The sequence below is a fragment of the Emys orbicularis genome, chromosome 16, assembly GCF_028017835.1.
Source record: "Emys orbicularis isolate rEmyOrb1 chromosome 16, rEmyOrb1.hap1, whole genome shotgun sequence".
NCBI classification, from domain to species: Eukaryota; Metazoa; Chordata; order Testudines; family Emydidae; genus Emys; species Emys orbicularis.
In genome coordinates this window covers 2,426,170-2,451,035 of record NC_088698.1, presented here as the reverse complement: position 1 = coordinate 2,451,035, position 24,866 = coordinate 2,426,170, and the positions used below count along the sequence as shown (strand labels likewise).

The 24,866-nt window shown below is 47.9% G+C and overlaps 1 protein-coding gene across 3 annotated transcripts; it reads right to left on the bottom strand.

Moving 5' to 3' along the window:
• Positions 1-1,792: 1,792 nt before the first annotated feature.
• LOC135890590 (uncharacterized) lies at positions 1,793-24,396 on the bottom strand. 3 transcript variants are annotated; one of them, XM_065418000.1, is made up of 3 exons: positions 24,296-24,396; positions 4,134-4,332; positions 1,793-2,349 (listed from the first exon to the last, which is right to left on the bottom strand). In XM_065418000.1, the coding sequence occupies exons 1-3, from the start codon at positions 24,308-24,310 to the stop codon at positions 1,883-1,885; spliced, it is 681 nt and encodes a 226-aa protein (XP_065274072.1). In that variant the 5' UTR covers positions 24,311-24,396; the 3' UTR covers positions 1,793-1,882. The 3 variants fall into 3 exon arrangements, 1 of the variants encoding a protein (XP_065274072.1); XR_010562208.1 differs by lacking the exons at positions 4,134-4,332; positions 24,296-24,396 and adding an exon at positions 3,289-3,499; XR_010562209.1 differs by lacking the exons at positions 1,793-2,349; positions 4,134-4,332 and adding an exon at positions 22,248-22,607.
• Positions 24,397-24,866: the final 470 nt, after the last annotated feature.

Sequence of the window (24,866 nt, the reverse complement as noted above, 5' to 3'; positions counted from 1 at the left end):
GTTAACATGTGGGGATGGTTTAAAACAGTACTGCTCTCATTAACCATACCAAGCACCCGTTGGGTTGGCCATTTAAAATGGGTTTGCAATGTAAAAGGAGGGGCTGCGGTTTCAGGGTTAACGTGCAGCACAAACCCAACTAATTCCCCTCCCCCACACACCCAATTCTCTGGGATGATCACTTCACCCCTCCCCCCCACCGCGTGGCTAACAGCGGGGAATATTTCTGTTCAGCAGAGCAGGAAGGGGCACCTCTGAATGTCCCCTTAATAAAATTGCCCCATTTCAACCAGGTGACCGTGAATGATATCACTCTCCTGAGGATAACAAAGAGCGATAAGGAATGGATGTTGTCTGCATGCCAGCAAACACCGGGACCATACGCTGCCATGCTTTGTTATGCAATGATTCCAGACTACGTGCTACTGGCCTGGCGTGGTAAAGTGTCCTACCATGGCGGACGGGATAAGGCAGCCCTCCCCAGAAACCTTTTGCAAAGGCTTTGGGAGTACATGAAGGAGAGCTTTCTGGAGATGTCCCTGGAGGATTTCCGCTCCATCCCCATACACGTTAACAGACTTTTCCAGTAGCTGTACTGGCCGCGATTGCCAGGGCAAATTAATCATTAATCATTAAACACGCTTGCTTTTAAACCATGTGTAATATTTACAAAGGTACACTCACCAGAGGTCCCCTGTGTGCCCACAGGGTCTTGGGTGAGTTCGGGGGTTACTGGTTCCAGGTCAGGGTGATAAACATATCCTGGCTGTTGGGGAAACCGGTTTCTCCGCTTCCTTGCTGCTGTGAGCTATTTACATTATCTTCATCCTCATCTTCCTCGTACCCCGAACCCGCTTCCCTGTGTGTTTCTCCAGTGAGGGACTCATAGCACACGGTTGGGGTAGTGGTGGCTGCACCCCCTAGAATGGCATGCAGCTCCGCGTAGAAGCGGCATGTTTGCGGCTCAGCCCCGGACCTTCCGTTTGCTTCTCTGGCTTTGTGGTAGGCTTGCCTTAGCTCCTTAATTTTCACGCGGCACTGCTGTGCGTCCCTGTTATGGCCTCTGTCCTTCATGGCCTTGGAGACCTTTTCTAATATTTTGCCATTTCTTTTACTGTTTCGGAGTTCGGCCAGCAGTGATTCATCTCCCCAGATGGCGAGCAGATCCCGTACCTCCCGTTCTGTCCATGCTGGAGCTCTTTTGCGATCCTGGGACTCCATCACGGTTACCTGTGCTGATGAGCTGCGTGGTCACCTGTGCTCTCCATGCTGAGCAAACAGGAAATGAAATTCAAATGTTCGCGGGGCTTTTCCTGTCTACCTGACCAGTGCATCTGAGTTGAGAGTGCTGTCCAGAGCGGTCACAACGAAGCACTGTGGGATAGCTCCCGGAGGCCAATAACGTCAAATTCCGTCCACACTAACCCAATTCCGACCCCCTAAGGCCGATTTTATTGCTAATCCCCTCGTCGGAGGTGGAGTAAAGAAACCGGTTTAAAGGGCCCTTTAAGTCGAAAGAAAGGGCTTCGTCGTGTGAACGTGTCCAGGCTAAATTCGAATTAACGCGGCTAAAGTCGACCTAAACTCGTAGTGTAGACCAGGCCTGTGTCTCTGTGAGACTTTGAAAACCAGTTTCAACACTTATCTGTGTTGTTCCTTACCAAACTGTCCCCTCCATTGCATTTTCTCCCCTGTAAACTCCACCCCCACCAACCACCGTGTGTTGAATGAATAAAGAGCCTTTTCTCCTCAATCCATTAATTTTTATTATGCTCACAAACACATAGACACAGCAAAGAAAAGTAAGATAACCTGGGGCAAAAGGGCTGATAAGACTGTGGAAAGCAAGAAAAGCTTGCTTACAGATGCACTGCAATAACAATCAAAGGTGTGGGAATGGGCGCCTTCTAGTCCTTGTACCCTCCCCTGGTGTTGAGTGCAAGGGATACCAAACTCCCTCTCCCCACTCCCCCCGCCTCATAGGACATTTGGGGGAGGAGGATGTGGAACTGGGCAATGATAGCAGCAGGTTCAGCATAGGCTGCAGCGGGACTCTAGCATCCGGCTGCTTTTCTTGAACCTCAACCAGACGCCTCAACATGTCTGATTGCTCCTTCATAATCCGCAGCATCTCTTCCTGCGTGGCATGCTCGTGTTCCCTGCATGCTCTCCTGTCCTCCCTGTGCATGGCCAGGTTCTCAGAGAGTGCAATCCTCCATTCCGACTTGTCACTCTCGGAGGCGCACATTAACTCATTGAACATGTCCGCCCGAGTCTTCTTTTTCCGCCTTCTAATCTGGGAAAGTCTCTGTCCCGGCATGGCAGATGCGCCAACAGACAAGGTTTCAGCTGCAAAGAATACAAAGCACCAGGGTAGCATTGACAGTGCAGACATTGTTTCTGGTGCAAGGTTAATTTTTTTTTTATTAAAAAAACCCACCCCTCTATACACTTCACTGCAAGCCACAATGTAATCACAACTGCTGGCTATTGCAAGAGTTGTTCTGCTGCTCCAGCCATGGTGAGTAAGGCCACGAGGCATGGGCAAGAGGTCTTGTGCTGCTGCTTTTGTGAAGACATCCTTAGGATCCCAGGTTGGAACTTAAGAAAAGCCCCCTGTCCCCCAGCAACCTGGATGGTGCGTGAGGACAAGCACCAGTGTAAAGCCCCCCAAATAGTTTGTTTTTTGCAAAAGCGGCACCGGGTTGGTGGGGAAGGGAGACAAACAGGAAGCTGCTGCCCCCCATTTTTTTTTCAATGCTGTTTGCAATACACAGTGATCCCTTCCAACCACAACCACGGCACATTTCGGAAAGTGTGGTTGTGTGACCCAGATTTCACCAAACAGGGGGAAGATTACTTGTTGAATTGTTTGCGGTTTAAGGGCTAGCATTGAAAACTTCCGTTTCCCCTTGGTGACCCTATGCGATATTACTCTCCTGAGGGTAACAGAGGCGGCAAGGGTGCAGATGCTGCAGGCATCTGGGTACAGACCTGGTCCTTATGCTTCAATGCTGTGTGCTCACAATGATGCCAGCAGAGTTAACACTGGAGTGGCGCAGGAAAGTGTCCTACTGTGGATTGCAGAGAACCTCCATTAAAGCATCCTAGAGATCTCCCTGGAGGATTCCCGGGCCATCCCTGTGCATATAAACAGTCTTTTTTGGAGAGCACCCTCTGCATAGCTGGAGTGGCCACCAATACCCACTACACCTACTTTTTTGTTCAGATTAAACATAAAAATGATAGCATGTAGCCCCTACAGTTTGATTGGAAATGTGTACTCACCAGAGGTACCTTCCCCGGCATCACGCTCTGCTGCCAACTGGTCCTGTGAAGGGATGGGCTCCAGGGTTAAAAACAGTTCTTGGCAGTCAGGCAGAATTGATCCTCCACTTGCCAATCTCACATTCTCCTCCTCCTCCTCTTCCTTGTCAACAATGTCCTCCTTGTTGTTGCTCAAGGTGGCCCAGGGCTCCTGGGAGCTATCTACAGAGTGTTTTGGGGTAGTAGTGGGGTTGCCACCGAGAATCGCATGCAGCTCCTCATAAAAGTGGCATGTCTGTGGGGCAGAACCAGAACGACTGTTCGCCCTCCTTGTCTTCTGGTACACTTGCCGAAGAACCTTTATTTTCATGAGGCATTGCTGCATGTCCCTGGTGTAGCCCTTCACCCCATGCCCTGCGCAATCTTGGCATAGATGTCAGCGTTTCTTCTCCTTCACTCAAGCTGTTGCATACTGTGCAGTTTGACAAATGAGTGCCAGCTGTGGCAGTGGTGTTTGTGACATAGGCACCTGTCCACTGACCCACTAGCTAATTTCTCATAGGCCACTGAACAGGCATCAGATGGTATCAACCTTTCGGTCTCCCCTGCCCCGAACCTGGGCTGCATCCAAACTGGCAACCTAGGCTTTATATCCCATTATCATTACCCACCACCTGAGTGTATGCATCCACTGGTGGGGAATCAGCCTATTCCCCACCACACGGGGAGCTACGGGAGGTCTAGGGATATCTCTTGTGAGTCAAGGATCAGTGTGGGCTGCAACTTCCGTAGAGAGTACAGGAGCATCTGCAGAAGCTTCAATCCAACCGGGCCAGCTGTCCAACCATTTCAAAGTGGCATCTTACCTGCAAAGTCAAGCCCCTTGTCCACGTGTTTGACCCGGTAGTGAGCCCGGAGAATGAACGGGTCCTGATAAGCCTCTGAAATGCTGCAGAATGGACAGTGGGTGTGCCTCCCTTTGATACTGGCAGCACACTGGTCATCTTGGCACAGGACCGGGCTGTAGCTGTGTTCTGTTCCTTTGATGCGTACGGAAGGATGAGCCTGGAGAGACAAGAAGACATGGCACCATTACAATAACACTGCGCCGGCAGAGTGGGATCAAGAACCATCCTAGGGGGGCATGGAGCAAGAGACTTCACAGCTACTTCTGCTCCAGATTCTTCTAGCAGAATCACATAGGAGCATTGGCGGCACAAGGACTCATAGCATCCCAGGCCCAATCTCTGCCAGCAGGAGGTGCTGAAGGGATGCTGTAGGAGCACTGAATGTGGGAGAACAGTTCCAGCTCCTCCCAGCAGGAGGTGCTGTGGGAGCTCCCAGCTAAACCAGTCCTAGCCTTGTCCTAGGTCTACTATTAAACAGAAGCAATGAGTTCAGCACTCGTTTGTGCAGGAGAGGTAGAGTGCAGTGTGGGAGCACCTCCCCTTTGAAACCGGAGCAATCCAGACATCAAATGGCAAGCCAAGCCCTGGCATGGGTTATTAAGAGGTTAATAAATCTTTGAGGTCACCTCCTGTCGGGAGCTCTCCAGACACTAATGCTATTGAAAGAGATACAGTGTTGCATCCCTAATGAGAGACAGGAGACGGAAGAGGGCCCTAGAATCATTAGACTGCAAGATATTGGAGACTGCAGCCGAGGAAAATGCTGCATGAGGTTCTTTGTTTCATTTCTTGCCCTCCGCCACTCCCCCACCCCCACTCCAACACACACACAGACACACACCTTGGCAGAAAATTCTCTTGCTGCAAATCAGTTTTTTCCCCGAGTCTAGGATTGCAGTGAAAAAAACCCTCCAGCCAGCATCTTCTAAGGAAGGCATGAGGCAGAGTTAAAGCCTTACTGCAGTGCTGCAATGCTTGTCCCCTCCTCTGGATACTTAGAGAGGCTGCTCAAAGCTGTGTGGCCACAAATCCAGGGCTCTACTCCTAGGCAGCTCCACACAGGCCAGATGCCCCCTGCCCCAGCGCAATCAGCCCTAAAGGAACACTCAGTCACAGCAGGCTTGCAGTGCTGAGGGCCAGGCCCTCGGTCCCTCTGAAATAATGGGTCAAATAAGCTACTTAGAGAATTTCAAGCTAGTACATCCCCCCTCTGCATCTCAAAGCTGCACCTTATTGGTCCAGGATATCCTTGGCATGAGGAATCCCTGAGGATCCTGCCCCTTTACTTCTCCCAATCTCAAAAGGTTCCTGCAGCATGGCAACCCTCTCTCCTGCCAGAGAGAACTGAACACAGTCCTTGGCACCGTTTTGGCAACAGCTAGAGGATATGGGGACACATTGCATCAACGGATGCCTCCACAGCATGCCACCAACCCAGTCCGCAAGAGACAGGTTCCAGGGTTTAGCAACAAAATGCTGGTGGGGAGGGAGTCCTTTCCCCTTTAAAGCTGGACTGAGAACAGGGACAGCTCAAGTTGTATAGTTCCATGTGAAATGTATCGGTGTGTTTGTATGAAGGAACCAATACAGTGTTGTAACAAGACTTTGGCCTTCTATAGTACCTTCCATCCAAGAGTCCCAAAGTGCTTTAGAAACATCAATTAATTGTGCTTCACAGCACCCCATGTTGTTATTGCCAGATGGGGAAACCAAGCAGAGAGAGGTGAAGCGACTTGCTGAAGGTCACATGGCAAATCAGTGGCAGAGCCGAGAACAGAAGCCAGCCCATTGCTCTAGCCAGTGGACAATAATCCTCTCTAATCTATACCATCTTTAACAGCAGTGCAACAGTCTGTATTCCTATGTTCACTGTTTTTACAAAACTATAATGGATTCTGTACAAAGTATGCCTTGTGAGGTATCATTTGAAAACTCATAATTTGCTGATCATTATTATCTTGGTAAAATATGTGTGCAACATTGTATGTAAAGTTATAAGATTCCACTGTATAATATTACTGAAACATGTTCCAAGTTAGAAAAGCAGGCACAAACCAGTTCTTCAAAGACAAAAGGCAAACAGATGCCTCAGCCGGGTGACAACAAAATCAAATGGATTATCACCTGGTTAAGCAGCCATTCTTTGGCAGGAAAAAGGGTGCGAGCAAAAAATCTTTTGGCAAAGAAACAGCTGAGGTTATCATCCCCACATACCTGCTGTCTCCTGAACTTCAGCTAGAGATGATTTTCAAAGAGAAAGAAAGCTATAAGAAAGGGGAACAGATGCCCCCAAATACTCCTCACTTCCTCTTTGCTCAGAGAATCAACAACACCTGAAGGACAAGAAAATTAACACTGAACTGGGGGAGGGGTCCTGGCTGAATGGATTCCAGCCAGTAAGACTGCTAGAGCATGTGGTGAGAGAAACCTTTGCTTTGAATTCATTTAGCTTGTTAACTTAGATATTAATTGTGATTTATCTTTTATTTTCTTGTAACCAATTCTGACTTTTATGCCTCATTACCTGTAATCACTTAAAATCTATCTTTCTGTAGTTAATAAACTTATTTTATTGTTTTATCTAAACCAGTGTGTTTGGATTAAAGTTTCTGGGAAACTTTATTTGGGATAACAAGATTTGTGCATATCATTTTCTATTAATGAAATGGCGGACTTTATACAAGCTTGTATTGTCCAGGAGGGTCTGGGCAGTACAAGATGCACATTACTGGGGGAATATCTGGGACTGGGAGTTTGCTGGTGTTACCCTGCAGTGTAATTCATGAGTGGCTGGCTATAGCACTCCTACAGTATAGCTGGAATGATTTACATTCTGGAGGCTGTGTGTGAACAGACCAAAGTGGTAGCTGTCACAGCGAAGCAGAGTAAAAGGCATCCCAGGTTGGGGAACTGAGGAAACACAGCTGTCCATCAGTCCAGATTGTACCCTCGGGAATGTCACAAGGAGATCTGTGGCCAAATTCTTTGCTGAAAGTGGCTTCAGTTGAGATAAAACCAGGAGAGAATTCCACCTCTTGATTCCACCTCAATCCCATCACACTGGCAATTCAGAATCCACCTGGTTCCAAATGTGGATGCATGCAGTATTAACCTCTTCAACCCTGAATTCTTTGCTATGGGATGTAAAATGCACCATAAGATTTGTTTCAGGCAACACCCAAATTTAGGAAAGCATTACAGGTGGTTATGTCACACCCCCTCCCACTGCTACTAAGGAAAGAGAGTCATGAGAGAGTTGGAGTGCACCAACCATTCTTTGGAGGGAATACATTCCCTACCCATCTCCCTCCCACCCCACCCCGGTTCAAGTCCTGGGGTTAGAAAATGCCATGCCGTTAGTGGTAGAGAAATGGTTTGCCCGGTGCAGCCCAAAATGCTCTGTCTGTGGAAATATCGATCAAGCCCAGATATGATCCCAGCAGATTTGTATTGCTTGTGGACTCAAACAAGCAGCAATTTCTGCTCTGCTCTTGAGGGAAGACCCAAGTACTGGCAAGTAGTATGACAGTGTGCATTCATTCCTGAATTAAACATTTAGGGCTATGGAAATTAGTTGCAGCCCTGGTACATTGCCAAAGAGGCCCCCACTATCACAGAGGTTGAGTATCCTGTGTTACAATAACTGCACTAGTATTTAGTATTAAAGCATCATATTGCTTAGAGAGCATTTTTCAGCCATTCGTTTTCAGCAAGTGGTGCCAGAACAAAAAGACAGTCCCTGCCTCACAAAGCTTACAATCTAAGTCCAAGACAAGAGACAACTGAGGGTCCAGACTGACAGATGGGGGAGAGCCACAGAGCTCAAAGCACCTGACAAAAGAGGTAACTATCATGACACTGTTACATCTGGAGAAACTGAGGGGCAAAATGACTTCCCGAAGGCCACACTGAGTCAAGAGCAGAACAGGGCACAGAATCCAGGTCTCCTGTCTCCCAGCCTGGTACACCATCCACTGAAGAAGGAGTTAAAAAAAATCACAAATATGCAGTGATGTTCCGGTCCCTACTAACATCAATCCGCAGCTGCAAAGGTGCTGAGCAGGAGCAGCTCTCCAGTGGCTTAGAACAGTGGTCTGCTCTCCAACTGATGGACACATCCAAGGAATACCAGCTGTACCAGGCTTTCCCTTTCCCCTCACCATCACGTCCTTGGTAAAGGATCATGTCTGGAAAATATATTGATTGAGCCTGGAACTAAGAGACACTCAATGGGGAAATACTGCAACCTAGTATGCTGGGACCGGAGCTACTGAGTGTGGCTGTGGTACTAGTGAAAGGGTTTGATTGGCTAGCAGGAGAGGATGGAGCAGGGCCGGCTCTAGGCACCAGCATTCCAAGCACGTGCTTTGGGCGGCACTTCTCAAGGGGCGGCATTCCGGCCCTTTGGGGGCAGCTCTTTTTTTTTTTTTTGCTTCGGCGGCGGCACTCCCTTTTTGGGGGGGCGGCAAAAAACCTGGAGCCGGACCTGGGGTGGAGCCTGATTCAGAGGCATGCTGAAGTCAATGTGGCTGCTCAGTACTTCTCAGGATCAAGGCATATCCACAGAATAAATACAGGTCGGGCATTGTAAGCTTCCCTTTTACTGCTTCTCACCAAGGTGACTCTCCTTCCTCTGAAGATCCGTGTCAGGATGCATCTTATCTCTACAGACCGTACATTTCCCTATCAGGGTTTGCTAGTCCCGGATGGAGAAGCGTCATTCTGTGGTACGGTGGTTTTTATAGCCCGGATCTAGGACGCTGTACAACTGTAACACACACTATTTAAACGGGATTGGCCCAAATAGGTTGCACAGTCGTGTACTCTGGTCAAACCAAATCAACCATATTTTAGGCCTGATTCTTCTCTCCCTTACACTGGCTTTACACTAGTTCACAGCCACTGGGTTCAAATGAAGTTATGCCTGATATACACCCATGCAAGAGGAGAATCAGAACCTTTATGTTTTATTATTAAGTGTTTGGGAGACATGAGCAATATTAGCCCCTTGCACATGGGCTGGAAAAAAAAATCCAATAAAGAAAAACACAGAGAAAGAGCCTCCTTGTTAAAAGTTTGATGTGAAACTGATCCTGCAAAGTGCTCTAGGACCCACTGAATGTAGCCTCTTGCAGGGTGGGTGTCTGTCTCTATCCAGATAAGATGTGGGGGACAGAAATAATGATACAGTGGCATCAGCATTTTATTTATGTCAATTGGCCTTTGCAATAAGAACTGATCAGACAATGCAAAGCAACATAATGCAACAAATACAACATCCGCTCATCCCCAGCAAAATCCAGCATCAGTACGTCAAGGCACTGGGGTATGTCTGAGGGTTATTCAATTTACCACCATTACTGGTAGCAGTTCATGTGTTGTTTTGCACCATGACTTCTTGGGTATTTTATTGCAAGAGGGAGATCCAACACGTCTGAGAACTTATGCTTTGCAGAAGGAAACCTTCCTGCCCTGAAAAACATGACAGGGAGAAATGTATGTGCCAGACAGTGTGAGACTCCCTAGTTAAAGCACTTTGCAGGATCAGTTTCACACCAAAACTTTCAATGAGACGGCTCTTTCCCTGTGTTTTTCTTCATTGGATTTTTTTCCAGTCCATGTGCAAAGGACTAATATTGCTCATGTCTCCCAAACGTTTAATAAAACATAAAAGTTCAGATTCTCCTCTTGCATGGGTGTATATCAGAAATAACTCCATTTGAACCCAGTGGATGTGAACTAGTGTAAAACCAGTATAAGGGAGAGGAGAATCAGGCCTAAAATGTGGTTTGATTTTGGTGCCCTGGGACTTTGACTCCCTATAATCTCCTGTGGCTGTTAAGGAGCAGTGAAACAAGAAGCATCTGTAGGGGGAAAGTGAACTGAACGCAGTGGGAAACCAGCACATTTACTAATGGCCCCAGTGCCAGCCCTGACAAATTGGTTGTGACCCAGCAGAATAGGGATCTGTGACAGCTGTGAATCTGGACTGGGTCTCTGGCATTCCCTGATCACAGTTGTGCTGTTGTATCTTCTCAATCAGTGTTTTGACTAGGCCACCATGTTGCATCACAAAGAATGTGTCCTGCTGCATGAAAAATATATTCTCTCAGAATGAAAGGCTGTGAAAGAACAGCACAGAAGCAGGCTGTGAAGCATATCTGTCCTGAAAGCCTACTGTAAAATGATAATACCTCATCCTGCACCTCTGCTTAAGTGCTGATTTCCAGCACATGCTCTCTCCCTGCTGCAGATCAGTAGGCAAGGCCTGCTCCCTTCCTGGCAGTGGCAAACTGCCACAGACCTGCAGAAAACTTCTCCTGCATCAGCAAGAATGACACCTCCCACCACCACCACCCAGTGAGATGCATGATTACTGACTGCACATAGCTGCTTTCAGGAGGGTGAGAGGCAGAGACAACAGCTCTGCCTACAGATTGGGGGGTGGGAGAGGGGAGAATCAATGAGAAGGCAGCTGCAGTGACCTCAGAATAAGAGCCAAGGGGGTCCCCTCAAACCTTTAATCAAAAAATGTTCAATGGCACTGTTAACCCCTTCTGCTGAGGGGCTAAATATGTGCCTGGGAAGCAGTTTGCTCCATTTCTGTTCAGTGCTTTTGAAAGGTGCTTTGGACTGACAAACCCCAGAGACTGAAGCCCTTATTCATGTATACAACAGCCAACACAAGGGACTGCCAACAGGGATTTTTTTATGACATGGACATCTCTCTAGAGGGAGCTAGATTGAGATCCACCAAACTGGGTTCACCCAAGCCACAGAAAAGCCAAACTGATGATAATAACTTTGGTCACAACCAACCCAAGCTGGATTTGAAACGGTGACCTGCAGAAGGAAGGCTCCGTATCCCTTATGCATAGGTGCCGACTCCGTGGGTGCTCCAGGGCTGAAGAACCCACAGAAAAAAATAGGGGGTGCTCAGTACCACCAGCCACAGCTGTTGGGAAGGGCCCCGGGGCTGGCCGCCGATCAGCTGTTTGACGGGGCCCCAGGGCTGGCTGCCAATCAGCTGTTCAGTAGGGCCCCGGGGCTGGCCTCCGATCAGCTGTTTGGTGGGACCCGGGACTGGCTGCCAATAAGCTGTTTGGTGGCTGGCGGGAGACGCTCAGGAGAAGGCAGAGATGAGCCAATGGCAGGTGGGAGGGTGGGCCTCAGGGGAGGTGGCTGATGCGTTAGGCGAGGTATTTCTAGTAGGGACAAGGAGGTGCTGCTTCCGTTATACAAGGCGCTGGTGAGACCTCATTTGGAGTACTGTGTGCAGTTCTGGTCTCCTATGTTTAAAAAGGATGAACTCAAACTGGAACGGTTACAGAGAAGGGACACTAGGATGATCCGAGGAATGGAAAACCTTTCCTATGAAAGGAGACTCAAGGAGCTCGGTTTGTTTAGCCTAACCAAAAGAAGGCTGAGGGGGGATATGATTGCTCTCTTTAAATATATCAGAGGGATAAATACCAGGGAGGGAGAGGAATTATTTCAGCTCAGTACTAATGTGGACACGAGAACGAATGGATATAAACTGGCCGTGGGGAAGTTTAGGCTTGAAATTAGACGAAGGTTTCTAACCGTCAGAGGGGTGAAATTTTGGAACAGCCTTCCGAGGGAAACGGTGGGGGCGAAAGACCTCCCTGGCTTCAAGATTAGGCTAGATAAGTTCATGGAGGGAATGGTTTGATGGGATAACATGATTTTAGTCAATTCGGCAATAACGTGCCATCGCTGGTAAAATGAGGGTCCGGCTGGAGATTCTTGCCTGTATGCTCGGGGTTCTACTGATCGCCATATTTGGGGTCGGGAAGGAATTTTCCTCCAGGGTAGATTGGCAGAGGCCCTGGAGGTTTTTCGCCTTCCTCCGCAGCATAGGGCAGGGGTCGCAAGCTGGAGGATTCTCTGCGACTTGAAGTCTTTATATCACGATCTGGAGACTTCAACAGCTGAGTTAAGGGAAAGTGGGTGGGTCAGCTTTTGTGGCCTGCATCATGTGGGAGGTCAGACTAGATGACCACAATGGTCCCTTCTGACCTTAAAATCTATGAGTCTATGAGTCTATGAGAGGAGCTAGTGAAGAGTGGGGGGGAGGGGGCCCTCGGGGGATGGAGCAGAAAGAGGCGGAGTGAGGGTGGGGCCTCGGAGCAGAGCAGGGTGGAGCACCCACCGGGAAAAGCAAAAGTCAGTGCCTATGCTATTATGACACCCCTAAGCCACCCAGCTGAGGTGTCATAGGGAGCATCTGTTCACGTGCATGGAATGTCAGAGTGGGTCAGGTAGACAGGGCTTAGGGGACATGATGGGCAGATTGCCACAGCGGGTTTAAAAAGCAGGCAATGCCATGCTGGTGTGCCGGCAGTATGGTTATGATACAGACAGTCTCCTGCAGCGTTATGAAAGTACCACTACAAACCACCCATGCTGTGCTGTACATTTCAGGCAAGCTGCACCAGTCATATGGGCATTGGGATGTAGGTTTTCACATCAGCCTGTATATGGGGCTTGTGACAAATGGAGTCAGCCAAGACAAAATAGGCTGATGAAGAACCATAGAACTACACAACCAATGCCTGGCTCTCTCCCCTTGGTGCATGCAACACTAGGCAGGGAACACTGGCTGACACAGGAAATTCAGCGCCTATGCCAAGATGAGATCCGAACGAAGACCTATTTCTTTGTCTCTCTCGTGTGCACATATCGGTAGCTTCCTGCATACCGGCCTCACACTGCCATGACAAAGCTCCCCTTTCAGATCCCAGTTAGCTGCCTGCCACACTAGCGAAGAACATCCAGTTTATCTGAGCCTCCCGTCCTATCCCGACGTATATGGCACATCCATCAAACATCTCCCTTCCATGTTGGTAGGTCACCCAACTGAGCCACTGTTCGGACAGGCGCCTTCTTCTCCGCAGCCTCCTGGTGTTTCCTAGCTGCACTCATTGACATCTTTCTTAAGATCTCACCTGAAACCATCCTTTCTCCCTTACTGAACCTCTCCATTTTCTCCCCCACTCTGCTGTGTATTATTTATACCGTTAACTGTAATTAGATATATAAAGAGCTTTTGGATACAGTTTGTATTAAAGATTCTTTACATTACTAGACAGAGCAGGATCTACTATTAGTGTATTTAATGGTTTCTGAGGCAGCCAGCACCAGTGTCTAGGCTTAGTACATGCTTAAAAACAGCTTATTAATAGAGCCTGCCCACAATGGACAGCAAAGATAAATCATTCACCTCCCCAGCACCCTCCCAGATGCTCATTTACTACAGTGATGGGAGCCATCTAAGAACCTAGACAGACAGATTAGAGAGAAATGCCTGAGCAAAAGATCCCCTCGTACCATGCTCCGAAAGGCAAACTCTCTTGAGCTCCAAAGGAGAATGAGGAGGAGGGAATTACCCAACAGAGACCTCCACCCAAACGCCCTGCTTCCAGTCCTCAAGGCTGAGTCATAGCGATGGTCCACAAGATCACCTCAGCTGAACTCAGTTGTAGCCACAGGACCTGATCCTGATCCCACTGAGGTAGACAGCAAACTCCCATTGACATTAATGGGAGCAGAGTGTGCTTTGCAGGGGCAGGGTCTAGCAAAAGAGTCATGGTTGCTTCAGGGTGGCTGCTTAGCAATCAACAGCCTGAGAGGTGTGCACTCTACCAAGTAGGAAACCTCCCACTGGGATGAGAAACACTCAGCAGTGTATTTGCAAAGATCATGCTAGGTTCATAGGGGCATATCTCCTTTAATCAATTCCCTGCCATTGCAAGAGCATTGGGCATTGGTGCGCCTCCGTCCCTCCTGTTCTCTGCTTGTGGGACACAACAGTTTAGTCTCCTCACGGCTGTTATACTTTGGTCTAATTCTGGTTGTTGGGTTTTGTGTGCAGGTGCTGGGGGGTGTTGGTGTCCTGTGATGTGCAGGAGGTGAAATGAAATGATCTGATGGTCCCTTCTGGACTTAAACTCTGACTCTGTAACACAAAGAACAGCAGATGCTGAATGCGCTTAGTCCCAAACTCCAGGCAGCTTTGAAAATGGACGCTGCTCTCATCCTTTGAGGAATTTGTCGTAGCCAGAAGCACAACAGGGCTGGCAAGGAACCTGCCAAGAAATCTTGCCAGTTATCAATTGCCATTGGCACCCTCAAGGCCTTTGGAAAGCACAGTCAGTAAGGCCAGTCCAGAGAGGAGGAGACTGTGCAACAGGAAGTCCTGGGTTCAGGAATGCAGCCTAGATGTCAGCAGCACTCACTCACAAAGCCTCATCGCGGCATGGGCCAGTTTATCGTCTCCTGCAGAATGGTTAAAAATTCCAATGTGGGATGCAGCAGGCACTGACCCTCTCCCTGCCTTCTACAAGCTCAGTCAGAAAGATGCTGTAACTATCCCAGCTGCACAGCCTGGGCTTAGTAATAATAGCATAGTCCACAAGATGACCTCAAAGCATCGTACAAACATGAATTAACCCTTACCGCACCACTAGCAGGTTGGTAAGTAAGAACCCCATTTTGCAGGTAGGGAATTTGAGGCACAGAGCAGCAAAGCTGGGAATAGAAGCCAGTTATTCTGACTTCTGCAGAGCTGAGCAATGCTGCAGGTTTCTCACAGAGCAAAAGAAAAACAGTTTTCTACTACAGAGGCCAAGTGTTTGCTGGGGCTTATAAAAAACCCTGGCACACATCCGATCAAGAAGAGTTTATAAACTCTATGGGCTGAACAAGTTCAAAGAGGTTAAAAGCATTATAAAATAAAATAATAATAATAGCCTAGCTCTTATATAGTGCTTTCCATCAGTAGATCTCAAAACACTTGACAAAGAGGTGAAGTGACTTGTCCAAGGCCACTGGCACGGTCAGGAATAGAACTCCAGTCTTTTGAGTCCCTGACCCAACCCCTAACCACTAGGCAACTCTGCCTTCGCCTTACTACAGTAGGTAATTCAAAGTGCCTGCTTCTGATCTCAATGGAATGGAGTTACTCCTGATTCACCCCAGCTTCAATGAGAGGAGAATCAAGCTCTAATCTATACTGGCCAGTGTTTCGTCCAAGTACATGTATTGTTTACAGCTAATCTGTAACGACAGCAAAATAATAGCCTCACTATCTGAAGACACAGTAACAATCTACAATAAGTTTTCACATCTAGGTTTTTCAATACTTGCTTTGAAAGAAAAATTCATTGACTTAAAGCTTCACTTAGATATCGTTAAGTTGCAAAGGCATCTCAGTTACTTCTTCTATAAACCTTATTAGAATATTACAGTCATAAAACTACCATGTCTGAAAAGCAGGAAATTCTGTACCACATTCTCCGCTGGCACTGTCATTGGATTTACGCTAGCCCAGAATCTGGCCTGCTAAGACAAGGCTAAGCGTATGGAAAAAATAAATGTTCGAAAAATCTGGAAATTCAGAGTTAAGGTTCCACAAACCCCCTTAGTTCTGCCCCTTCCCCATGCCCCAGAACACCCTACTCTGACTCCCAAAGACACTTAGGCCAGATTCTCTAAAATATTTTGGTGACTAACTCCAGTGGGAGTCAGGCAGCTAAATGCCTTTCTAGATCCGGGTTTTCTACCACCACATTGTACCTTTCCGTACTTCCCATTGTGAAACACATATCCCCTAAGTATACAAACGACATTCACTATAAAGGGTCCATCCACCCAGCCACAGATGCTCCTCGAATGCACTGTCCCAGAATGAGCCAGACATAGTGTCTCAAGTCCTACCCCCCAAGTACAGATCAAAGACCTTCCCTCTCACCTCACCTTCCCACTAGAGTCAAAGGACTGCAATATTTTCACATTTTGCCATCTACCCACAACCTCCAAACACCTACCACTTTGTACCATTCCACCATCCTCTCTACGGAGAGTGGAAACAGTGCTACACTCATCCGCTTCTCCTTCCGTTGGGGGGCTGAGAAACAACTACCCTCATACAGCCACTATGGTCTCTGTGACTGTACACATCTCTGCCTAACATCTCCACAGGGTACCAATCAACTACCACAGACTCACACCTTTCAGGGCCAGAAGAGCCCGTCATGATCTTTAGTCTGACCTCCTCAATAAAACCGACCAGAGAACCTCACCCAATGATTTCTGCATAAAGCCCATAACTCCTGTTTGAGCGATAACATAGCTTTTAAAAAGTCATCCAGACTTGACTGAAAGACTTCAAGTGATGGAGAATCCACAACATCCCCATGTCAGTTGTTCCAGTGGTTAACTACTCTCAGTGTTAAACACTTGCACGTTATCTAATATCTAATGCTAGCTGCAGACAACAGAGCACTGTACTTATTCTCCAAAACAGGTTCGTGACCTTGCCAGTTCCACACAAAGAAGAACTCATGAGACAGTACCTGAACTACTTAGCACCGCTGGCCACCTATGCCAGAGGGCTGCAAGGTCTGGTAAGGAATGGGGAGGAGTTAAGGTGGTTTGTGAAAGCATTATCTAAATTTCCAGGCTTCTAAACAGCTTGGTGCTCTTTTCTTCCCCACAAATGTAATCTTGATTTACAAATTGTTGTCTTTCGAGTGCTTGTTCCTTTTGAGAGCAATAGCATTCTAATAAGGTCTTCAGCAGAAGGAATTGAGACATCTTTACCACCTTAACTGTGTCTTTTTGTCTGGGAATAATTCCTTCCAAGATTTTAAGAAGCTCCTTTTTTCACTGCAGGGGAAGGGGAAGAGGAAAAGACTTGGAAATAACCCACTGGTCTTAAATCTACAGACTCCAAAGAAAGGATAGGAGTAACCAAACCAAATACCTCCCCTCATCAAACTGCCCCTGAACACAAGGAAGGAGGAAAAAATATACTAAGGATCAAAGCCTAATAATGGTGTATTGGTGTATTCTGACCCTCACCACAGCAAGACATCATGGCGAGGGTGTTCAAAGTGCAGCTGTTGCAATGAAAGAAAACATGCCAGTCACGATGCCACAGTAAAGTTATGCTAAGCATGAAGATATGGGGCTGGAGGAAGTGGAGCTAGTCCTCACTGTAAAAGTACAGGGCTGAAATAACCGTTACAGTCATTTTTATGGGACACCGATCACCTTGGTGCAGCAGCAAAGCAGTCTGGAATGAGCCTTAAAATGTGGGTCTGCCAGGCTATAAAAATAGCCCCTTCTCAATCAACAGATCTACTTTCTGTATCAGTCACATTTGCTGACCATGGTGACTAAAGCTTGTACTGCTTTTTACTGCTCTTATCCCTGCAGACCCAGCACAGATAGCTGAGATAGGGTTACCATACGTCCGGATTTTCCCGGACATGTCCGGCTTTTTGGTCCTCAAATCCCCGTCCGGGGGAAATTGCCAAAGAGCCGAACATGTCCGGGAAAATGCCGGCATCCCTGCCCCAGTCCCCTGCTTACCTGAGCGGCTCCGGCTGCGAGCTGCAGGCGGATTCCCCGCTGCGGCGGCGGCTGCTGCTCCTCCCCCCAGACACCTCAGCTCTGTGCAGCTGAAGAGCCGAGCTGTCCGAGCGCTACCGGCTTCACGGTTTGCCGGGCAGCCCCCAGACCTCCAGACCCTGCGCCCCCGGCCGGGCGCTTCCCCTCCCAGGCTCCGGCTGCGCTGGGGAAGCGCCCGGCTGGGGGCGCAGGGTCTGGGGGCTGCCCGGCAAACCGTGAAGCCGGTAGCGCTCGGACAGCTGTTTCGCGTGGCTGGGAAGGAGGAGGGGGAATGCGGGGCGCTCAGGGGAGGGGGCGGAGTTGGGGCGGGGCCTTTGGGGAAGGGGCGGGGCCAGGGCCCCGTGGAGTGTCCTCTTTTTTAAAACCTTAAATATGGTAACCCTAGCTGAGAGGGAGCTGGAATCTATTCCTTCTTGGGCATCATCAACAGAACTGTTTATTAAGTTCCAATCAGTGACACCTGTGCAAACCCAGTGATGGCCATGGAGGTTGCATATGTGTAAACTGAGGGCAAAATTCTTCCTGCAGAATTATTATTGCTGGTGATTGTATATGAGAAGGAAAAAGCCCATCAGGAATTTGCAGAGCTGATATTTAAAAATAAGAGGCCTGATTCTCCTCTCACATTGGCTTCAGTCCAGTCATTCCTGATTTACATTGGTGTAAGAACAGAATTTGGCCTGATATTTTTTTTACATGTGAACTAAGCAAATCTGATCTGTTTTTTTTTCTGAATGAAAGAAACCAGGCATGTGACCTGGAGATTTTGCATTATTTTCTTGAACCTGTGGACAACAAACACATGCTGCAGTATGATGCGACTTAAACTGGAAGCCCAGACTTCAGCTAATAGTCTTCAGGAACTTTCAGCAAGTAAAGAACTTTAGAATCATTTATATCTGCCTGGTATTGTTGCTGAAAAAGAATGGAAAGCAACAGGCTAATTAGATTTGCCAGTCCTGTCAACACTGATGAGTGCCACTGCTTAGATAGATGCCCAAGGGGAAGAAGAGAAGGACAGAAGATGAAGGAACATGAGACTTGCCTATTCATGCTTCCTTCCTGGATTTTGTTTCCTTTTCCTCTCTTGTGTGTCCGTCTTTCTCCTCAAATTCACTGCTGTAAGGATGCTAAATGGTTTGAATGAGGAAGGGCTACTCTGCTAAAATGATAATATACTAGTGTTGTCAATTTCCCTTATCAAGGACTAGACTTTCACATCCAAACAAGCAGCATTCAGAGAACATGAATCCCTTTGGGGGGAGGGATAGCTCAGTGGTTTGAGCATTGGTCTGCTAAACCCAGGGTTGTGAGTTCAATCTTTGAAGAGCCCATATAGGGAACTGGGATAAAAATTTGTCTGGGGATTGGCCCTGCTTTGAGCAGGGGGTTGGACTAGATGATCTCCTGAGGTCCCTTCCAACCCTGATGATCTATGATTAATCAAACATCATGAATAAGGCTAAGATTTTGTCACGGGTATCTTTAGTAAAAGTCACGGACAGGTCACGGGCAATAAAGAAACATTAATGGAAGCCCCTCACCTGTCTGTGACTTGTATTAAAAATATCCATGACAAAATGAGGAGCTCAGCTACAGGGTCCCCCCGCTGCCCGCGACACCTGGGAGCTGCAGGGAGCCCTGCCGCTTGCGGCGGCCAGGAGCAACATGGTACCCCGATGCCCAAGTTGGCTCGAAGCTGCAGGGAGTGGAGTGGGGTGGGGTGGGGGTGTGTACTGCTTTAACTATACCTGTATAAAATGGTAAAACTTAATTTTTGTGTGTAGCCAAGGCCTTAAATACAGTCCATGGAGTTCCTGAATATAGCCCACTGCTTCATCTTTAAACAGGACACTTTCCTGAAAAAGCATCATCAACTTCTACAGAGTCTACATTTAAAAAAATAGAAGTGTTTAGCCCTTATGGTAGTGAAGAAAATCTTCCAAACATGAACTGACTGTAATCAATACAGTGCTGTCCTGCTGAGTCAGCAGACAGTTAGCTTCAGGGCCTTTGCAGTTGCTCAACTTTGCCAAGCTGCAGCAGAGTGAAAAGAGGGAACCCAACTCGCTGTAAGAGATATGTAAAAGTATTTGGCAAATGTATTGTTTGATTAATTTCATAATATTCATAGATTAACTTATTTGACAATTTTTTCTGCAGTATTTGACCACACCAACTGGTCAAATACTCAGCACATATTTTGTTCAACTAACACTGATGTAATTGTTCAAATAACACAGTCTAGACGTGTTTCCCAGCGATTTGGCCAGCTCTAGGAACGAGGTACATCTTTTCAAATGCATTAACTAGAAAGGCTATTGACAAGATGCAAGTCACTGCGTGCTCTGCAACAGGCTGGGCCTAACTTTTGCAGGTAGGATCCTGTATTTGTAGCAGCTTCATCTGAATTTAACCCTTGAGGTTTTAAATAAATTGATGACAATGAATAATCCAATCAATGCACTAGTCCACACATTTTCAGTTTCTGATGAGCTGCAGAAGTTTGTACGGACAACCCATGACTACATAATTGTGACGCTCTGTACCTCGGGGGAACACCAGCACCCCCAGGTTCATCCTTGTAAAATGACTGTGTGGTATCCAGTGCAAAGTTTGTCATGTCGGGTGTCTTCGGAAGGCTCATGATGCACTGAGCATTGTTCTTAGCATTGTTCTTACAGTAATGTTATAGGTTATAACTTCATGTATATAGTTATGAGGCTGAAAATGTGTCTTCATGGCTTAAAATAAGCCCAGGCAAAAACTCTCCAAGAGCAGAGTTCACACCTCATCAAGGCATGTATGGGACAAACCTAGCCCAGCCTCACAGAAACAAAGGACGCTGGCCTAGGCAGCAACAAAAGGATCCGTTGGACTCTCCAGTGAGTCACCCCCCTTCCTTTGGCCAGTTTAGGACAGCAATGAGGTAATGCTCACCTGACTCTGAAGGGGGGGGGGAGCAAAGCCAAGAGGAAAGAAAGAACATGATAAAAGGGAGAGATGTTTGCCATGCTCTCCTCTCTCTTCCATCTACATCTACAGAAACCACACCAAGCAACTGAAGCGCTGATCAAAGGGGAAAGCCTGGCTGAAGGGCAACCAGCCAGCCCGTGGTGAGAAACATCTAAGTTTGTAAGGACATTGAAAGTGTTAAGATGAGTGTAGAATGCGTTTTGCTTTTATTTCATTTGACCAAATCTGACTTGTTGTGCTTTGACGTATAATCACTTAAAATCTATCTTTATAGTTAATAAATCTGTTTGTTTACTCTACCTGAAGCACTGCATTTGGTTTGAAGCGTGTCAGAGACTCCCCTTGAGATAACAAGCTTGGTGCATATCAATTTCTTTGTTAAATTGACAAATTCATATAAGTTTGCAGCGTCCAGTGGGCATAACTGGACACCCCAAGACAGAGGTTCCTAGGGTTGTGTCTGGTACCTGAGATATTGGCTAGTGTCATTTGGTTGCACAATCTAAGGAGCAGCTTACATGCCAGAGGCTGTGCATGAACAGCCCAGAAGTAGGGGTTCTCACAGCAGAGCAGGGTAAGGCTGGTTCCCGGAGTCAAGGATTGGAGTGACCTAGCAGATCACCAGTCCAGATAACAAGAGAGGGGAACGTCACAATCATAGAACTGGCAGAAGTGAGGCTGGAGTACTTTTATGAGGCTGTTGGGAATTCTAATACCTGGGGAGGAGTGGGAGGCAGCTTGGGACTGAGGGATAAGCACATTAGCTGATATTTCTGCAAAAATATTAGCAGTGAAATAGTTAACAATGTTGCCATTTATGTTGCTATTGTTATATTTCAAAATCAATACCACAGTGAGATGAATGGGGGTAGCTCACATCTGTCAAAGCTCTTAGAATCATAGAATGATAGAAGATTAGGGTTGGAAGAGACCTCAGGAGGCCATCCAGTCCAACCCCCTGCTGAAAGCAGGACCAACACCAACTAAATCATCCCAGCCAGGGCTTTATCAAGTCGGGCCTTAAAAACCTCTAAGGATGGAGATTCCACCACCTTCCTAGGTAACCCATTCCAAATTCTGCAGCTGTGGAATCGTAGGCCCTTGACAATACGTTATGATTAAACACAATGCACAATCGTTCTATTCCTTTCAATTGAAAGGGTTGAGTAGGGGGAGAGCAGCACAGGTATCTGTCATTTTCAAGCCCTATTTTTATAAAGGTGACCAACAAAAGGGGGAAAATGGGGTATGTACCTAATTTTTTGCTTCTTTAAGATGTTTAAAGAAAGCTTGAAAGGAGTTTCTGTACTCGTTTTTCGTTCTGCTTATTTTTTAGAAAACACAAATATCTTAAGTATCTTATACCTTAAAAATATCAGGAATGTCAAGTTTCATCTTCCTTGATTTTGCTAAAGGACTCCACGGATGACTCAGAATATCTCAGTCTGAATAAAAATCCCTTCCTCTTCCCCTTCCTTTCATATCTTTGGTATCTATGTTGTCATAAATCTGCTATTCCTCCACTTATCCATGAAGTTCCCTGACAAGGCCTGAATTTCTAAGGTAAAAACAAGCCAGGGGGGAAATAAACTATTTTTTCTGGGGTGAAAAAAAATCTTTCATGCCTTCTTTAAAAGAAAAAAGGGGGAACCCAATATTTTTTTCCCTTTACAAATCCCCTTTACTATGAGCTGTAGCCACAAGAGACTGCAGCTCCCAGCACATGTTGCTACAAGTGGTCTTTCATCAGGAGACAGGCACTATACAAAAACCTGAGATAGACAGATGCTCCCTCTCAATCTGGACAGCCTCTTCTCAGGTCAAAATAAGAGCACTGCATACTGGGACCAGTTGTCTCCATCCGTTGCACCTCCATATTAGAGATGACAAGCAACTGCAATTTGTTTCACTTCATTCACGTTTGTGGTGGCTCTTGGAAAATTGTGGCCAGAGCTTTTTCTATTGGAGGGCATGCACATACACCCCTCTGTGTGCATAATTGCATCTCCAGCAAGGTTACTAAAAGACACACACAAAATGAGAATTACTATTGAATAAATGCAAGGAAATAAGCTTCAGCTACTAAATTAATACTACAAACATTTCTAAGAAGCTCTGTAGCTGCTGTAGAGTCCCTTTGGCCTGATTACAGCTGAAATTGTTTTGCCAGCTCCTCAGGTTGTGACCAAACTGTACCTGGTTTGCAGGCATGCTATTTTCTGTATACTGCAGTTCATCTGTTGCTTGGTTTTCTTTTTGCCATCAGTGGCATTTTGAATAACTCTCTCATTAAATAACACTCCCATGAATCCCACATTTTATGTATTTTGAACATCCCCTCTCGAATTTGAACATCCTCACTCAGATACTGCAGTGAGGAGGGCTGCTCAACTACCAGATAGGTAGGTTCCATTTCCCAGTTTCTCATTAAGTCCTTAGGCTTTTGCAACTATTATCCTTCCTAAGCAAAGCACATGAACCTAAAGAGTGATTCTAAGGTTATTCCATGCATGAGACCGTATGTGTGTGAGAGAGAGAAATCAGAGGATTGACCATGATTGAGTCTGTGGGGTCTCAAAGGCTCTTTCAGTCCAGGCATTATTGGATAGGTTGTTGGGGGTGGAAACAGGACTCTGGGGTTCGTGTGCGAGGGGCTGAGCTCTAGAACTGTGGGGGGAGATATGAGCTCCACTCTGCCTTGTGGACTGCCAGTGCCTCACAATACAGAGAGGTTACAAAACACTGAACTGCAAGTACTGTATTTCTTGCCTCCATAGGACAGTGAGCATGAGTCCCACAAAGGATGGCTTTGCAGGAGCCCCAGTGGTTCTAGGTAGAGTAGGACAGCAAGAGCTCAATTGGTTACAGAAACACAAGATATGGAGGGAGAGCCATGCCCCACCAGCTAGATGATTTGTTGGGATTGCCCATACTAATCCCCTCTCCTTAGAACCCCACGATGCATAGTGACTATAGAGACTTCCACAGCTATGCTCCAGGAAGCAGGCACAGGGAATCAAGTCCACAGCTGCTATGCCCTAGTGTGCATTAGAGGTGTGGGGGCAAAGGATACTGAAAGTAGGACATGAAGTACTGCACTTAATCTGCAGCAAGGGAGATTTAGGTTAGATATTAGGAAAACCATTCTAACGGTAAGGGCAGCTCAGCTTGGAACAGGCCCTGGTGTGTGTGTGGAGTCCCCATCACTGGAGGTTTAAGGGCAGGTTGGCTCAGTGAGGGGCTGACCTTGATGACCTCTCGGGCCCCTCCAGCTGCACAGGGCTGTGACACAAGGGTCCCAACGTGCCCAGCAGAGGCAGGGCCCGTAAGGAAGCAGCGGGAACAGCCTGAGGGCCCAGAAAGCAGGCGAGAGCAGCAGGCCCCGCCCGCCCAAGGCTACAGGGGGGCCACGGGGCCCAACACGCCTCAGGACAGAAGAGGGCCAGGGCCCAGCGTGCACAGATGGCAGCCAGAGAGCCAGCCCGCACGAGGCCGAAGGAGGAGGGGTGCGATGTCCCAGCATGCACTGCGTGGAGGGGGGCGGCAAGGACGGGAACGGTGCCCCATCATGCAGTGGGGCAGAGCTGCAGGGGGCCTGATGTCCCGGCATGCACTGTGTCGGGTTTCCCATCATGCATTGGGGCGACAGGGATCGGGGGACTGCCTCTCCCGAGTCTGTCTCCTCAGTCCCGAGCCCCCGTACTCACGATGAAGGAGGCCATGTCCGGGCCGGCCGCTGCGCCGGGCGGCTACTCACGGAAACCACCGCCCAGGGCCGGACGGTACCGGCCTCCGAGCACGCTCGGGCAGCTTCGGCAACACTCGGGCCCTTCCGCCTCCCCGTGTTCGGGGGGCTTCGGTAATACTCGGGCCTTTCCGCCTCTCTCCGCTCGGAGAGCTTCGGTAATACTCGGGTTTATCCGCCTCTCTCCGCTCGGGGAGCTTCGGTAATACTCGGAGCCTTGGCAGGACTCTGGAGCGTTCGGGACGTTCCGGCTCCACTCGGGGCAGTCCGGCTGCTACAGCTGGGACTTGCTCATGGGACATGTTGGGGGCATGGGGCCACCCAAGCTGGTGGAGGCCTGTCCATGCGGGGTTGGGGCCGCCTGGCAGGGTCAAGAGATTTGTCGGCTTGTAAAGACCCAGGCAGAAGTTACCACTGCCCTTCCCCAGCCCCCCACAACAAACCCAACCCCCCTGAACTCAACCGGAGCCACAGCCCCCCACACCCGAACCCCCCAACTCAGCCAGAGACCCAGCCTCCCAAAGCCATAGCTC